The sequence below is a fragment of the Ammospiza nelsoni genome, chromosome Z (genome assembly GCF_027579445.1).
Source record: "Ammospiza nelsoni isolate bAmmNel1 chromosome Z, bAmmNel1.pri, whole genome shotgun sequence".
Lineage (NCBI taxonomy): Eukaryota > Metazoa > Chordata > Aves > Passeriformes > Passerellidae > Ammospiza > Ammospiza nelsoni.
This window is the reverse complement of record NC_080669.1, coordinates 4,781,151-4,798,389: the sequence shown is the minus strand read 5'-3', so window position 1 is coordinate 4,798,389 and position 17,239 is coordinate 4,781,151. Positions and strand designations below refer to the sequence as shown.

Here is a 17,239-nt window from a genome sequence, read left to right as displayed (position 1 = left end):
TTTGCTCTCCCCATGTTAAAATTTCCTGCTTATGTTTTATATCCTGATTGCTCTTTTAAATACTACCAGAAATTTACATGTCCAATCTGTCTGTGTCTTTCAAGTGCCATTTTCTTTCACCTTGATATTATGAAATAAATCAGGCAGCATTTAAACACGTTCATAGCAGCGTATTTTCTGTCTTAAGAAAGGGAAGAGGCAAAAAACCCCCCCAAAAACATGCCAATCCCCTCTTCAAGCTATCCTAAAAACTTAAAAAGCATGAGAGCAGTGACCAAAGTTGGCAGAAATTTGCCCCCTGCAGAATTCAGTGATATTGGGTCCAAAGCCACTTTTTACTCTAGGTTCAATGTGTCAAGCCCCTTAGCTTTTGCAAAGTTTATCACTATTTTAGGAAAAAATAACCAAGTGCCCCAAGTTTAGAGACAGCTCTTGATTTCAGTAGTTGGGCTTGTGGTTAAATGGATGTACAGTTAATTTCTTCTGTTGTGCGTATCTCTTGCAACTTCTAAGTATGCAGCCAGTGTAATGCCAGCATGAAATTTTTGGTTCAGAAGTACTGTGAAGTATTCATTCATTCTTCCACACTAGTAAGTACAATATTCTAAGTCTTGGGTTTTCAGATCATTACAGCTGATGCTTTGAAAGTTAAACAACTCAGTGCCAAACTTGCTGTGTGCACAAATCCCTTTGGTACCCACTGTCTAAACTGTGTAGCTGGTTAGATCAAGATGGTTAAGGATGTTTTCTGCCTGAAATAAATTTGTCCTCCCCTCTGCAAGCCCAGAGCAGCTGACAGATTTTGTTCAACTTGCTAAAAATTCAACCTTCACCGGAGAAAGCGCGCTGGATGTTTCAGCCCAAAGACAGATAGTGAGCATGAAAGGATGGGAATTCTTTTGCTATCTGGACTATAGCAGTGTGACTATATGGAGCAGCCCATGCAGCAGAATATCTTGTCACCAGCAGCACCTGCTTTGAGGGCAGGAGCCTGCAGATTGCTCCGCTCACGTGTCTCTCGTGTGAGCAGCCCCTCTGCGGGGCCGCGCGGACAGGGCTGAGTGGCACCTGCATCTCTTTGCACCACACGTCCCTTTTAGAGAGCTGTGGCGCCTCGCTGCTGCCCTCCTGACTGCTGCCATTGTCTCCCTCCTCTCCCACAGATCTGCTTTTACTATGCACGTGGAGGCCGGGCATTCGGCAGTCCCCGAGGAAGGACCCAAAGACCTTCGCTGCCCTCTCTGTCTCTACCACACCAAATACAAACGCAACATGATCGACCACATAGTTCTGCACAGAGGTAAAAACATCCATGTCCTTGTCTGTGTCCAGTGAGGGGAGTGCTGGACAGAGCCCTGGTTCTGGTTTCATTCAATATTTCAGTCTGGTTTCATTAAATTTTTCCTCTCTCTGTACATGAGGACAAATACGTCGAAGGACTCACTAGCGCTTGATTGTCTTTTTGTTTCATTTCTATGAGATGCAACTGATTTATCTCCTGTAAATTCCAAAGTTTGCCAATGCTGAAACAGGGCAGGTTTGGGATAGTTTTTAAGGTTTTCCTCAAGGGAGGTGAAAAGCTATCAAACAGCTGTTTAGAAAGAGTTGCCCTAATTTGCAACTTCGATCTAGGCCAAAGTTGTGCCCTGACCATGTCCTTGTTATCTTAAAGGCCTTGCTATCATAAAGTCACCCAAAAGGTTTATCAGCTAACCCTAGAGGCCTCAAAATATCCCTTGATAAATTCCTTGAGTGTTTTCTCCTCTGTGTTCCTAGGGACAAAATAATTATCTCATTTTTCACTTTACTGTAAGGCTCCTTTTCTGTCTGCACCTCTCCATTTTTAAATACTTTTTTTTTTTTTTTTTTTCAGCCTGCTACAAGTGGGAGTAGGGGATTGCTATGTTCTATTAACTGTGGGCTTGGTGGCTCAGAAGAGACAGCAGTTGGGGCTCTCTGGGCTGGGATTTCTGCCCACAGCTATCACACTTGATGCTTGTGGATGGTCTGTTGGCTGCCGAAACCCAAACCCATGTGTTGGGATGGCACTCTGCCTGCGTGCAGGTTGGGCAGAGATTCACAGTGGGATACTGCTGGTGAGCAAACACAGGTTTTGCATGCCATCTTTTTCCTGGAGGAGATTCTGGTGTGACAAGTGCTGTCGTAATTCCATGTAGCATACCACTTCTCAGTGCTGGTAGCTTGAAGTCCTTCTTGTACCAGCTCAGTGAGCTTGGCAGAATTCAAATTTCTTTCTAGCAGGGCTGGAAAGAAATCTGGCAGGTGTAGCAGGGCTTCTGTGAGGGAACATCTGGGGAAATGACCTGAAAGCACAATACAAAGCTGACATATTTGGTTGCAAGGGTTTGGCTGATGCTTTGGCTTCTACTTCCTGCCCTTGAACGTGTTGCTGTGTCAGATTTTGCCTGGTTTTCTCCATTTTGTGGCCATGCCAGGGCTCCAGCAGACAATGCTAGGCCTTTAAAACAGAGGGAACTGGATAGGTTTAGGGTATTTTCCATCATGCATAGGTTGGGTGTTGGGAATGTCCAGTTGCAGAAGTGGAAGAGCACTTCAACCAGCAGCTCTACTGCTTGTGCAGAGCTGTTTCTGACCAGTTGAAAGGAGGTTGTCACCTCCTGGGTGAGTGAAACTGTGAATCTTTTCTTCTGTAGGACTTTTTTCAGTTGCACAAACCAACCTCAAAGAGTTTTTGCTGCTGAAAGAAACCTTATGGCAAAAGGACATAATGGTCTACACACCACAGTGCTGGGGGGAGGAAAAAACAGAGTAAAGGAAGTTTTAATGCAAATGGGATTATAGCTGATGAAGAGTCTCAAGAGGCCACAGAAGGGTTTTCTTTGACATCACGCATCCAGGGTTCATACTTAGAGTGATTTCTTGTGCACACATCCAGCTAAAAAACAGCCTTCTACTGTTGTGCTTAATTGTGTGGCAGCTGAAGCAGATGGCTTTGACAAGATTTAATGTGCACTGGAAAAGAGACTGAGGGGTAGTCAATGTAGTCTGAGATAGCCATCCTGTTTTATGGCCATTGCATTGGCAAAGCAAGGGCATAACCCTGAGCTGCAGCCCAAGAAAATTAGTTTTGAGGTAGATGGAGTGGTGCAGTATGTAAAATCAGGAGTGAAGGATTCGATCCACTCGCACTTAATGTTCCTTTTGTGCAAAAGGCATGTTTACAGATGCATGACTCTTACATTACTTCCAAGTTGCTGCACCCCTAATCCTTGGTGAAGCAGCATGTGCTTGAAATGGAGAATATATTTGCCTCCTGATGAGTGGCTACAGAGGCTGAATTTCACAGGGTGAAAGCAGTATCGGCTAGAAGCTTGAATGCCTAGTGAGAAAAAAATATATATATAAGGCAAGGAATTTGCTTTCCATGAAGAAGGAGAAGTTTCAAGAGCTTCTCTCATGCCCCACCTGCCCCTGAGCAGTGCCAGGGCAGTTCATCCTCCCTCCTGTGGGTACAGAGGGTGCTGCAGGTCACTGAGGAGAAGTTTGGCTCTCTAGTTCTTCCTGGTCTTTATGACAGGCAAAGGGAGACAGGGGATTCCTGATCTTGCAGCCTGTTAGCCTTTAATTTATGCTGCACAACAGAGTTAGTCACAGAATCAGGTTGGAAAAGAGCTCTGCGACCATCGAGCCCAACCTGTGGGCAATCCCCACCTTGTGCCCAGCCCAAAGCTCTGGGTGCCACCTCCAGGTGCTCCTGGGACACCTCCAGGGATGGGGAACCCCAGACCTCCCTGGGCAGCCCCTGCCCGTGCCTGACCACCTTTTCTCCTGATGTTATCCTTTGCAGCAGCATTCCCCTTGTTAATTTTGAAGTATATTGGTGTTTTTTCAGGGCTGAATCCCACGTACCAAGTTCACTGTTGGCTATGCTTTTAAATCCTTGGGCATTTTTGTTTCTTATCCTTCCTTTAAAGAACCTAGTGATTTTCTTATTCCATATAAGAGAATACCACCCATATGTTTAAATACCTTTAATTACCTTTAAGGTAAATTTTCAGATTTACCCATCTCCCCAAAGGCTTCCTTGCTACAGATCCTGGTTCCTTGTACATGCTTTATTCCTGGCATTTTCCATTGTACATGCAACTTCACAGATACACGCAGAATCCATATGCAGTGCTTGCTTTTGACTACTAGAATCCAAATATTACTTGTTCTGTGGGTGCAGTTTGGATTTCCAGGCAAAAATGTGTATTTTCAAAACCCAGGATGACCATGTAATTGGTCTGTGTCTGGATAGTAGGACTGCCTTTTTATTTTTTTTTTTGTTTACCTTTGAGGGAAGGAATTGAGTTATATATGCTTTGATGTGCTGCTGAACAAAGATCTCTCCTTACAACTAAGAACTAATAGAATCCTTAGCCTTGAGCCAAAAAATGCACGTCTGCTTTGAGTTACAGTACTGAGAATAGTTAGTCATTAATGTCCTTTCAGTTCACTCCCTGGTACAATTAGCATGAATATTCCAGCCCAGTGGAAGGATTGGATTTCTTGAACCAAGATGATGCTTTTGTTAGGTGTTTATTTTGTTGTTATTTTTTTAATTACCGCTCTTGCAAAATTGTTCCACAAGCTGGGACATCTTTTTGTGAGGTTTCTGCAGTAGTCTTTGATTAGACACAGATGGAACTTTGAAGAAATCTCACGGGGGGTAAAGAAGCTACCTCTTCAATTTTTGTGTGGGGTTTATGGTTTGCTGCAATTTTGTTGGTTGTCCAGACATGATAAGTGCATTCTAAATGAGTAATTAAATAAACAGAGCTTTGCAGGGGCAAGCTGGAGGTGAGAGCATCACCTTAAGAAATGTAACATTCCAGGTCCAGGTAGCCCTGCAAGTTCCAAAATCGTAGCTTGGAGGAAGCTCACTGACATGAACACATCATGTAAAAATTATAAATCATTCCCTGAAATAGAAATCTTTCAATCTAGAGTTGATATTTGTGTCTGTTTTGCCCTTCTCTTACTGTGTTGCCTTTGATTTGGGGGCTCTGTGTGTGTAGTTGTGAGGTAATAGGTTTTGTTCACATGAATAAGAGAATGCTGCTTTACTTCAGGCTGATAGATTTAAAGTTTTATACCATGGCATGTTTTAGCCTTTTTAATCCGTGCCAGCTGTTAGAGGAAAGGTGAATGTTAAAATATTTTAATCAATATTTCTGTCTTTGAAAACTTCCCTTGGCTTTTTCACTTCTGAAACCAGCTGTGTCACTAATTTCTGAGAGCCCGAAAGCACGCAGCTGCAACAACCTTGTAAAAAGTTTCTCTGGTGATCTCAGCAGCACAGCTTTGAATTCTGCTGTGTCTTAAACCCTATTCTCCCCTCCCCTGTTTCCACCCTGAATGGCCACTGTTTGGTTTCTTTATAGTTAGAAAAGCTGCTGTTGGTGTAGAAAAGAATCCTAAGTCTTTGGGTGTTTGTTTTTTTGGGTTTTTTGGGGGGTTAAGGCATAGCCTTGGGGAAAACTTCAAAAAGAGGAAGTCGGGAGATAGATAAGTTTAGTGCTCAGGGAGAAGCTAGGCAGGATGGAATATTTTGTTGAGCTGCAGAAAAAGAAAGGCCTTGCTGTAAAGGGAGTGTGTGTTTCTGTAGTTGTCTTTGGATGTAATTTTACCCTCCTCACTAGAAGAAAGGGCCCTTTGGCTCAGATCCATGTGTGCACTGCCACGTCTCACATTCCTTCAGCCCTCATGTCTACCATAAGAGATTCAGACCTCTTTTTTTTTTTTTTTTTCTCCTGTCCTTGGGGATGAGCCTGGATGAGGAGGATCAAAAAACCCTCCTTTAGTATGCAGTGCATAAGGAGGAGCAGTGCTAAGTTTTGAGTGTTCTAGTTCAAAATGCCAGTTTGGGTAACAAAAGCCTTAATGAGGATCTGCTGGTGACCCTCAGCTGAAGGGTGAGATTTGGGGTTTCTCTGGTGTGCACAGCGTGGAGGGAACCACAGTGGATGAGTGTTGAGGCACATCAGATTCTGGCTGTGTCAAATGACCGAAATTAATTGCTGCTCTGTTAAACATCACTGCTTTGTTAGAGGGGGTGCAGAGTTTAAAAACTCAGCAAGGGCATTTTCAGTACATCATGCATGCAGAGCCTGGGCTTTGGGTAAATCAGGAAGTTCTGCTGCTGGCTGAAGTTGCACAGCCTTTTTCCAGGGAGAAGTGCTGCCTTGCTCACCTTCTCAATCCCCAGAGGGCAGGTTTGGGTGTGGTGGTGAGGACACCAGCTCCAATTTGTGCAGAGCCAGCAGGGTGTGATGCTTTGGGAAGCACACCCTGCAGCTCCCCTGTTTATTGCTTTTATAGAAGCAGCTCCCAGCTGCTATCAAGTACTGAACAAAAACAAACTTTTGGTCTGGGCTGATTTATGGCTGGGTTTCGTGTTCCTAGGCTCTGCTCCTCTGACTCGTAGATGGAGTCTCGCTTGGCCCAAAACCTTTCATACTCATCCTCTTCACCCCCCCGTCACAGAGGACACCTGCACGTGTGGCTTTTGGGGATTAAGAGGATGATTTTCCTGGTGTTGTTGAGTGAGTGTTGTGCTGTCCCCACAGAGGAGAGGGTGGTTCCCATCGAGGTGTGCCGTTCCAAGCTGTCCAAGTACCTGCAGGGAGTCGTTTTCCGCTGCGACAAGTGTACCTTCACCTGCTCCAGTGACGAGAGCTTGCAGCAGCACATAGAGAAGCACAATGAACTGAAACCCTACAAATGCCAACTCTGCTACTATGAGACCAAACACACAGAGGAGCTGGACGCTCACCTTCGAGATGAGCACAAGGTAGGACCCAATTGGCTTTAATTTGTGGCGATCTAACCTTTGCAAATACTGAATTGGTTTATTTGCATGTCTGACTAGCCAGCTTGACACTGGGGTTATTTTTTATCCCTCCCCAGATCTGAAAGCAAATCCCATGTTGTGCTTCCCTTTGGGTTATTTTTCTTCTCCCTCCCCATGTCTGAGAACTAATCCCATGTTGTGCCCCCCTTTCTCATTTTTCTCTTTATTTATCTTTTTTGTTGTTGTTGTTTCTTCAGAAACTGAACAATAATAGTTTCTGAAGCTGTTCAGATTGATCAGAATTGGCAAATTGCTGCTGCATGCAGCGTGTGATTATCTGGAGAAGGCCCTTGTGTGTGCTGGGTTTATCTACAGGGGGGTGGGGAAAGAGTTGTGGAACAATACCAGGGCAGTGTGATTCAGCCCCTGTGAAAGGCAGGAGATTCCAAACACAGGATTGCTCTGGTAACTTCAGCAGCATGACATGCCACGCATATTTTAATAACAAAGAGGTCTATACATCCCCTTTTACCTTTAACAAGGGAAAGATAAACAGCAAGTCTAACCAGGTCCTCAGCTAAGGCTGCTTTGGAGTTTTTGTGGATTGCCTGAGAACATATCAGGTCCAGTCTTTGAGAAGTCATTAAAGGCTCTCCACAGACTGCTAGCTTTGAATTTCTGTAGCTGAGAAATGTTTAAGTTCTAGAACTGAGATGTGTTTTGGAATATTTCCTGGAGTGCTTCCTTGGCAGGTTGCCAGGGGAGGCAGCTATATGCCTTCCCCTCCTGGAGCTTAGCTGCCCACTAAAGGTCCTCACTAAAAGCTTTGTTGACTGAATGACTTTTCCTTAAAGCCAAATATATATGGAAGGTATTAGCAGCAGAATCCCAGGGGAAAAAGAACCAAACAAACAAACCAAAAAACAACCATTTTCATGCTCAAAAAATATTTGTCCATCTTATAAAACCAAACTTTGTTAATTTATGTTGGCATGCTAGGCTCCTCTGCCACCTTTGTTACTTCTGGAGAATCTTCTGTGATTCAAATGGTACAGAAGGAGTTCCACACCTCCTGGTGCCTGCTGTGTCCAGGAGGAACTATTGCTTGTGGTTTTTTTGACACAGTTCATCAAGGGATTGTTATTCCCTTAACTTAGCTCTCCCTTCTGATCTGGATCTGCAGTAGTGGTGCTGGTAGTTTAAGGTATCATTTCCCCTTTTTTGGGGGGTAAATTATCCCTCTGCAATTTGTGTCTTAAGTTCGGGGCTCAGATACTACCCAGTTTGTACAGTGCACCTTAAAAACAGTTTCCTTTACATGAGCTGAGTCGAATCAAGTGCCTTGCATTGTTTGTTTGTTTAAACCTCTGTGGGTGATGTGTTAAGTTCGAGAACCTGATCACAACCGTCTGTAACCCAGAACCAGGAATCCTCGCACCTCCACATTCAGGATCCTTTGCTGTTTGGATGTGTCCTGCAGCCTGCTCCACATCCTCCTTGGGCTCATTCTCATTTCCTTTCCCACAGAGGGGCAAAGAGCAGCCAGTGGGTGTTGCTATTTCATTCAGCCCCTTGCAGGATGCTCGCTGCTCCCTCTGCATCCCCTCTGCCCGCCTGGCTCAGTGCCTGTGCTGCTGCTGCTGCTGCTGCTGCTGCTGCTGGAGGGCTCTCTCTCTGCATGAGAGATGAATCCAAAACCCTTCCCAGCAGTGATCAATGAGCTCAGGGGGCACTTGTCATGCAGCAAGTATTAGCCTCGTGTCCTGGTCATGCTCCACGCTCTCCGCCTCCGCTGTAAATCTGGGCTGCTGCTCCTCTTGGATGTGGAGCAGTTCCTGACTCCCGTGCCCTGAGCTGCTCCTTTCATACTGCTGCTGTGAGCTGTTAAGTAGCTGGGTGCATTTCACCCCAGGGTTAGCTGAATTTGACTGCTGGGTGAAGTGTTCCCATTATAGGCTGCTGTATCAGTTTGCAAAGCACTTCGCAGCCCGGGCATAATGAAAATTAATCTGTTATTAATGAGTGAGAGTGTATGTGCCACACAGCAGCCATGTGCTCAGTGGAAAAAAAAAGAACCATCCTTTCATGAATAAAGCTGAATGAACCCATCACAGAGAGTTCCCCTTCAGCGTGGATGTGTGGTAGCAGTGTTTGATCACAGCAGTTGAATAATGCCATAAAAATGAGGATATGACTGGATGTTTTACATCTCTTGGATGAAGAAATGAAGGGGGTTTACCCAATCTCATTAATTGGCAAAAAACCAGAAATGAGAAATGCAGAATAAACAGCAATGGAAGAATCACTGCTCCTGGAAATAAAAGAGTGTTAATTTGATTATGGGGGCTGCATGTCACCTCGAGCTGAGCAGGTTTTGGGGTGTACCTTGTTTTATTCTGCATTTGTGACCACTTTTCTGGCTGGTTGGTGATTGTGCTGAGTGCTAACAGAAGTGTTTCTTTCAAAGGTGAGTCGTAATTTTGAGCTGGTTGGACGGGTTAACTTGGACCAGTTGGAGCAAATGAAAGGGAAAACAGAGAGCTCTAGCAGTGATGAAGAGGAAAAAGAAGAAGAGTTAAGCCCCAAGCCTCAAGAGAGAGGTCAGTGCAGCTCTTTGATGTGTTGGGGGGGTTTTGTTGGATTTTTTTGGGCACTGCAACCTCCCTCACTAATCTAACCATGGCAGGTCAGCTGTTGACTGGACAGCACATATTCTGCAGAAATACTAACAGAATCTTACTGAATTTCCTGAAGACACAGCTCCTGTGGGAATCTTGTGTTTCTAATCCTCCTTACAAGTTTTTTGTCTGTTCAGAGAGAATACATACTATGAGATAGCATCTGTGACTAATCTGCCTGTTCAGATACCATCAATAAGGGCTTGGAAAACTATGTAAGTGTATTTTAGTGGCCTGTCAGATTTTCTCGTTTTGGTAACCAGTTTCCAGCTTTCACTTGGCATTGCCCAAGTGGGGGATGAAAGTTCTTTGATAGTTAAATGAAGGGTTTCCTTTCCAACAACCTTCTCCCATGAAAGGCAAGTTATTCCAATATCAGGTGGAACTGTGTTTTGTTCTGGTACAACAATGCATCATATAATGCAATAACCTTTTAAAATCTTTAGTCCCCTCATGGTTTGAAGGACAGGCCACCCAATTCTTGATGCTGACAGCTCCACTTAGCCAAGCTCTGTGTACTTCAGCTAAAGGTACACCACCATGCTCAGTAAACATTTTTCTCCTGATTTTTTAGCTTTCAAACTCACTCAAGAGCTTTTGACAAAAAAAAAGGCATCTCTGTACATGTTTTCATGCTTTCAGGCATTGAAAAATTCCCATTTCTGGATTCACAGGTATTTTACAGAACTAGGGGGTTAAGATCATGCTTCTTACCTTATAACAGCAAGACCCCAGCATCTTGGATTTTATTTTGTGTCCCTGCAGCATGAATTCAGTTTGTGCTCATCAGCAGCGCTTCAGGAGCAGTTAGTGATGGCTTTTAACTTGAATGGGAATGCAAGCCAATTGCATAGGAAACCATTTATGTTTTAGAGAAAAAATACCCTGCACAAGGTCTTGGAAGGTAGAAAACTCAGAGGAGGGATGTCAGTTCCACTTGTGCATCTCAGAATTCAGCATTCCTTAGGGACAGCTCCAACTCTCTGGGCTTCCTGTGTGTCTGGAGCAGTGATTTGCCATGATTTGACTAAAGCACCAGCTCACCTCAGCTGCAGATGCAGCAGGCTGATTAATGTCCTGTGTGGACCCACAGGTGGCAGGGGGTGAGGAGTCAAGCTGTCCTTGCGAGGATTGCCTGAGCATTACACGCAGGCACAGGTGCTGAGGTCACCTTGGAGGCACCAAGGAGAAGAAAGTGCTCTCTGCCAAGCCTCACAAATCCCTGTGCGTGTGCCACATGTGCAGGGGGGGCAGCCCAAGGTGAAGTTCATTGTTTAAATTGGCTTTAGGTTACACCCTGGAAGTATAAAAACCATCACCTTCCATGCTGGAGTATTACATGTGCAAGGGTTAATAGATGTGCTGTCCTTATGTTTCAGAGTTAAACAAGGCAGCATTTTGATGATGCTGTACTTTTTTTTATTTTCACCTCTGTCTCTGTTTTCTTTAATCTGTGGCTGGCTAAAATGATTTCTGCATGCTTGTTTGGATGACCAGCCTAAAAAAATCAGGTGTGTTTTCAGGTTTGCTTTGCAGCATTTCTTTTTTCTCTGGCCTGTAGGGTTGATGTTTCACCTTTTTTTTTTCAGGGTTTTTTTTTTTTTTTGGTCCTTTTCAACCTCTTAACCATTTGTGATACATTATAGTAAAATAGGTAGAAAATGCAAAAAACACTTATGCCTACTACAACAAGGATATTAGAAAAGATCCAGTTGTATTGATTGCATTTTTCTAGGTAAGTTGTGTGAATTACCACTCATAAGGTGCAAGATTTTTGAAAAATGTCCCAGTGAGACAGGAACTGAAGGATGCATGCTGGCATCTCCCTGGGCATTTTCAGAAGATCCTTCTGACCCAGAAATGGTTTGCCCTGGGAGCAGAGAGCCAGACCTGTGGTTTCAAACAGAGCCTGTCACAGTGGCTGATGCTGTCACAGCTTCCAAACCGCTTCGCACCGTGCAATCCTGGGTGCTGCTGGGGTGCATCTGGCAATTCCAGGTTTGTGGTGTTAGCAGGAAGTGGGATTTGCTGAGAGTGCTCCAAGTGTCTGTCTGAGGTCTGTTACCTTGGGAGAATCAAGATTTCTTCTTCCCTGGATTCACCACTTTGACTCGAGCTGCTCTGTGCACTACTGAGGGTGCAAATAAGAAATTGTGCCTCCTTCGATGGGCTGCTGGACCAAGCAAAGGCCATTGTCCATGTGGGCAGGCAGAGCTGGGCAGCACTCTTGGATGGGAAAGGAAGGGGTGGTAAAGGATATAGAATAAAAGGAGAATAAAAGACCATGCCAAGAACAGCTTTCTAGGCAGAACTGTGCCTCAGAAAGGCTGTTACTGACCTTTATGTCTTGGTCTCAGCAGATCAAGAGGTGTTTTTCCATAATGGGCAAAAATTAAGTGTCCATGAGTGACAGCAAAACCGCAGAGAGGCCAGGCATGTGTGCAATGTGTTACTTCCCCTCTGCAGGACCCAGGGAAGAGCAGCTTCTGATAATCCTCCAGGGAAGCAGCCCAAATTCACATCCCTAGAGGCAAAAGTTACTGGGGAGTAGGATGAACAAGATGGTGTTGTCTGAAGGGGTGGTGGATTTACCACAGTAACACTTGCTTAACTTAATGGGGATTTTTCAGGTATAAATTATGGGCTTGCTTGGGCTGGAAGAGCCCTTTAAAGAGCATCCAGTCCCACCCCTGCCATGCTCAGGGTCTCCTTCCACCATCCCAGGTTGCTCCAAGCCCCATCCATAGCTATGCTCTAATGTAGAACATCAGCAGCATTTGCTTCCAAAACTGTTACCCACCAAAAATATTTATCCCTGTGTCATGACTAGTCTGTGTGTTGCAGTGTGTTTATACATTTGTGCCATGCTCAAGATGTTAAAAATCCAGATGTAAACTGAACTGATGGCATTTGCTGCTTGCATTCTGGTGCTCCCCAACAGAGCAGCTTTATGGTATTTAACCACATAATAAATGAGCCCCCAACAATAAGAAATGCAAGTCGATTTTTTTCCTTTTATGGGAAGAGGTCAAAAAATTGTGTCAAGATCCATTCCATATAAAACTGAAGTAAAGGTTAACTAGTGAGAAGTGTGTCACAAAAATGCATTTGCAGGACTTAGGTGTGGGTAATAGGGGATGTGTGAGCAATTTTGAGTTCACAGGCTGATCCTGAACAGAATAAGTCTGAGAGTGAAGAAATAAAGTGAGCAGAGATCAGAACCAAAATTAAGCAAAATCCCTTTTCTTTTATTATGTAGTTCAGGAGGAGTCAGAAAGACATTCTGTTGATTTCTTACTTAAGATAATCCCTGCTAAGGAATTAATGCTCTGAGCAGATGGTGCTGTCTCATTTCCAGCAAAAGAATCAAGTGAGATAGTTCATGCAATTATTTTCAATGGCTTGTGCGGTGATCTTCTTAATTTGTGAGAAAATGTTTCATCTTTTGTCAGAGCAGGCTGTGTTCACATGGAGCTTGGCTTTCTGGAATGTCATTCCCTGAGCTGCCAGTGACTTCACTCATATTACAAGGTGCTTGACACTTCTGCAAATGAGGCCCCAAGCATTTTGTGTGAAAGATTAGGATGAGCATGAAAACACCTATGCAGTTAAGATGCAGCACCTAATCCATGAAGCTTTATGATCTATTACAAGAATCACATATTAAATGTACCAAATCCATGTGTTTCCTGAAATTTGTACTACCGGTTCCAGAATTATAGATGGACTCGAGTGGGGATTTTTGATTTTGCTTTCCTAAGCTTTGCAGTTTTTGGTACAGAATATAAATTCCACAGTCTCTTCATTTGTTGAAATAGAGGAGCAGGGTCTAGTAACTTGTTAACCTTACTTGCAGAGATGCTTTAAGACCTAGGGTGGGATTTGTCCCTTGCAGTGTCACTTTTCTTTTCAGCAGCTCCATTTTCCCAGTTATTTGACAAGAAAGTCCTTTTGCTTCTCTGGAGCGAGAGGTGCAGCAGAGAGGACCAGAGCAGGATCACTGTGGTGGCAATTCCCTTCTTGCCCTGGCATTTCTGAGCTCATGGGCTGTGCTGTGTTTTTCCCAGATCCCATGATGTTTCCTGACAGCAGCGCTCCAGAGAAACGCTTCCCGTGCGAGTTCTGCGGCCGATCCTTCACCGAGGGCTCCGAGTGGGAGCGGCACGTGCTGAGGCATGGCATGTGAGTTGCGTTCTGTTCCCTTGCCAAGCAGCCAAAGGTGCCAGTAGATCTCTCTGTGCCCTCCCAAAAAACTGCTGTAAATGCCAACATATTTCTGTGAAGACCAAATTTGTTGTTGGATAGTCATTGAATGTCTCCGCGTCCTTTTTAACTCTGCTGCCCAGGGTGGCTGTAAACTGTAGGGTTTAACTGTGATTGTAGAACTTAAGATTGTCCCCAGGTGAATGCCTCTTGGCCAGGATTAACTTCCCCAAAGTGTGCTGTTGATTTTTTTAAAAAATTTTTCCTCTCTAGGGCAGTTTGCACACTATGGGATGATACACATAGCAGATAGGAATCTCTGGAGCAATCTGTTTCCTTCTTTTGATGTAGATCTCACTGGTAGCAGAGACCTCTTTTCTAGCCAGAGTTTGTTCAAAGAGTAGATTTCATTCAAGCCTGCTGACATGTGGGAAGCATCTGAATACAACATTGTGGGTTAACTGCGTTGGAATGAGAAACAGTAACTTCTCTTACCCTTAAGAGAATGTAAGTCTGAGCATAAGTACTGGAAATTCTGCAACCTGTGAAAAGTTTTATTGGATTTCAGTAACTCGTTGGGAAAAACACTCTTTTTCTGTGCCTTTGCTAGGTGCCTGCTAAGTCTTGTTTACAAGGAACCTGGGAGATGGGAATAAACTTCAGGTGTCACATTTTGAGTTCTTCCTTCTGACCCCAAACCTGTCCCAGCGCAGAACAAACAAAGATTCCGTTTCAGGGCTAGAATGTCCCACCAGCAACTCCACTCCTCCTCCTCCTCCTCCTTTCCTTTGGAGCCAGTGGCGTGGCTGCCTCTTTGGAGAGTGATCTGCTGCTGTCCCTCCTGTGACAGGCACGGGCTGGCTTTGCTGTGTGCCCTGACTGTTTCTGTTTCCTGCAGGGCGCTGAACGAGAGCAAGCTCCGGAGCAGCGAGGACAGCCAGCCCAAGGAGGACGTGGAGGACACGGCCAGCACACTGCCAGAGGAGAAGGAAAGCATCGAGGCCATGGTGCTGGACTACTCCCACACTGGGGAAACAGCTGTCAGCATGGTGGCTGCTGACCAACCTCTCCTCGACACCCCGGAGGCCAAAAGCGAATAAGAAAAACAGCGAGTTTGTTTGGTGTGGTTCTAATCGACAGTACTTGAACAGTGATGAGCGGGGCGGGGCGGGGCAGGGCGGGCAGAAGGAAGAAATAAAGCTGCTTTTAGGACTGAATGATCTATTTTCAAAGCACTGGTACCTGTGTGAGTGTGTGTATATTAAAGTTATTTAAGTGATGGAATAAGTGGCTCCATTACATCACTGCATCTTTGTTTTCCTCCCGGATCTGACGATGGGAAGTTTACGCTCATCTTTGGACTAATGAAGCAAAACTCCCCGTGTTTTTCCTACATTTCACATCGTGCTTTGCAGTGGAGACTTCGATTGTTTTATGAGTGGAAGCGTCGTGAGCGTGGAAGAAGTGGTAGGGGGACAACTTTTGGACGCACAAGTTTGTGTGCGTTTTTCTAGTTTTAATACATAACGCTTTTCCAGACTGAAAGCAATTGCTTTAGAAAAGAAAATTAAAAAAAAAAAAAGGAAAAAAAAAAGGAAAATTAAAAAACCACCACAGGGAAAACAAAACAAAAAAAAAAAAAGGAAAAAAAGGAAAACAGAAAAAAATTTAAAAAAAACAAAACAGAAACTGCTTTGCTTAAAACAGTCACCTGTTTCCTAGTACCTCAGAATTAACCAAGGGAGATCTCTGCATTTGTCAGTACTACCTGTTGTTGTTGTGGTTAAATGTAGAGAGACTGCTGGGCAAGGTGGTGAATGGAGGAAGAAAAAAAAAGTTTTAAAGAAAGGAAAAACAAATTGTGCTTAAAATCCCAGTGTGGGTTTTATTTCTTAAAATACTGTGATTTTTTTAATTATTTTAGTAAAAAAAAAAAACAAAAAAAAGAGAGAGATACTTTAATTCCTAGATAACTGTTTGTGAATTGTCATCCTTTATTCCAGGTAAGCTGTTTGTTAGTATTCAGTTATAATTTTAGTATTTGGTAGATTTCATGTGACTGATTGTGCGGTTTTGTTTGCCACACGTTTTGTTTTCTATCAGCCTGAGGTGTTACAAATACAGCACAATTAAGTTTCTCATGTAAAAATGAGTATTTCTTTTTGAGTGGGGGACCGGGAAAGGAGACTAGATCTTGTGAATAGAACCTTTTTTTGTTGTCGCTGTCGTCGTCGTTGTTGTCCTCGTTAATTTTAAACATAATGGAGATAACAAAGAAGTTTTAACTTTAAAAATAAAAAAAACTAAAGAACCAAACTTACAGCACAGCTATGCAGCTCATGGGCCAAACACATGGGTCCTCATAACCGTTCTGTTGCTTGTCATATTAACATCTATCAGTCTCACAACTGTAAATTTTTGTTGAGATTGGCTGCCTTTTTTTTTCTCTTTTTTTTTTTTTTTAATTCCGTCTGTGGTTTGTGCGTGGGTTTTTGGTTGTTTCTCTTCTTTTTTTTGTTTGTATTTCTGTTTTGGTTTTTTTTTTGGTTTTTTTTTTTTGCTGTTTTTTTGGTGTGGTGGGAGGGAGGGTTGTCTGTTAACACATCTTTTTGCAAGCGGAGGTGAGTTGGTTACACACGACATTGAGCCTGGAGAACTACTTTTAACTCGATTCAGTGGATGGAGTTGCTGAGTTTTTTTTCCCCTCCTCCTTAGCTTTTTAGCATGAGGGGAGCAGTGTAGAATGGATAGGAACCTTCATACCTTAAGTGGCTGATCCTGCAACTACCCCCTGGGTAGAAAGCCTATTTAAACTCAAATTTGGGGATTTTGCCTGAGCGGCCAACACAGGATCTGGTGCCCACGGTATGTTCCGATTGTGAACAAAAAAAAAAAAAGAGGAGAAAAAAAAGAAAAAAAAAAAGAATTAAAATTATTTCAGAAAAAAAACAAAAAAACAAAAAAACAAAAAACAACAAATAAAAAAAGAGAAAAACGAGAAAAGAAAAAAAAAACTGAAAAAAAAAGTTTCTTTCCAAAAAGTAGAAAGTACTTGACTGAAACCTAGTTTTAGAAATGCATGTGTCTTCGTTTGTTTTTTTTGTTTTTTGGGGGGGATCTGGGGGAGGGGGAGGGGGGAAAATAGGAAGCTCTCCAGGAAATTGTGTCCTGGAGAGCTTCACTTAAAAGCGATGGCAAAAATGTTGCATTTGTGGAATAAGTGCTACTTGAGAAGCATGGTGTTTTGCTTTTGGGGATTCATCAATTGTGTGTTAGGGGGATTCTTTCAATTTTTCTGTTGTTTTGGTTTTGGTTTTTTCTTTTTGTTTTGTTTTGGTTTCTTTTTTTTTTTTAATAGGGAGGGAACATCATAGAAAAAGACACATTGGAGGGACAAGTATAAGTACACATTTTGTGTCTGTATTTGTTTTTTAATTGGCATCATTTCAAATATATTTAAACAGTTCCATACCTGGATTGGGTGTTTGTAATGGTTACCAAAAAGGAAAAAGAAAAAAAAAAAAAAAAAAAAAAGAAACAA

General features: G+C 43.3%; 1 protein-coding gene across 1 annotated transcript in view; it reads left to right on the top strand.

Moving 5' to 3' along the window:
- ZNF462 (zinc finger protein 462) overlaps nt 1–15,557 on the top strand; it is a 70,405-nt gene extending 54,848 nt beyond the window's left edge. Inside the window, exons 9-13 of the mRNA XM_059493155.1 lie at nt 1,164–1,300; nt 6,594–6,817; nt 9,285–9,417; nt 13,563–13,677; nt 14,597–15,557. Of these exons, the coding sequence (XP_059349138.1) occupies nt 1,164–1,300; nt 6,594–6,817; nt 9,285–9,417; nt 13,563–13,677; nt 14,597–14,798 (811 nt within the window). The 3' untranslated portion in view covers nt 14,799–15,557. The remainder of the gene's footprint in view (nt 1–1,163; nt 1,301–6,593; nt 6,818–9,284; nt 9,418–13,562; nt 13,678–14,596) is intronic.
- Nucleotides 15,558–17,239: the final 1,682 nt, after the last annotated feature.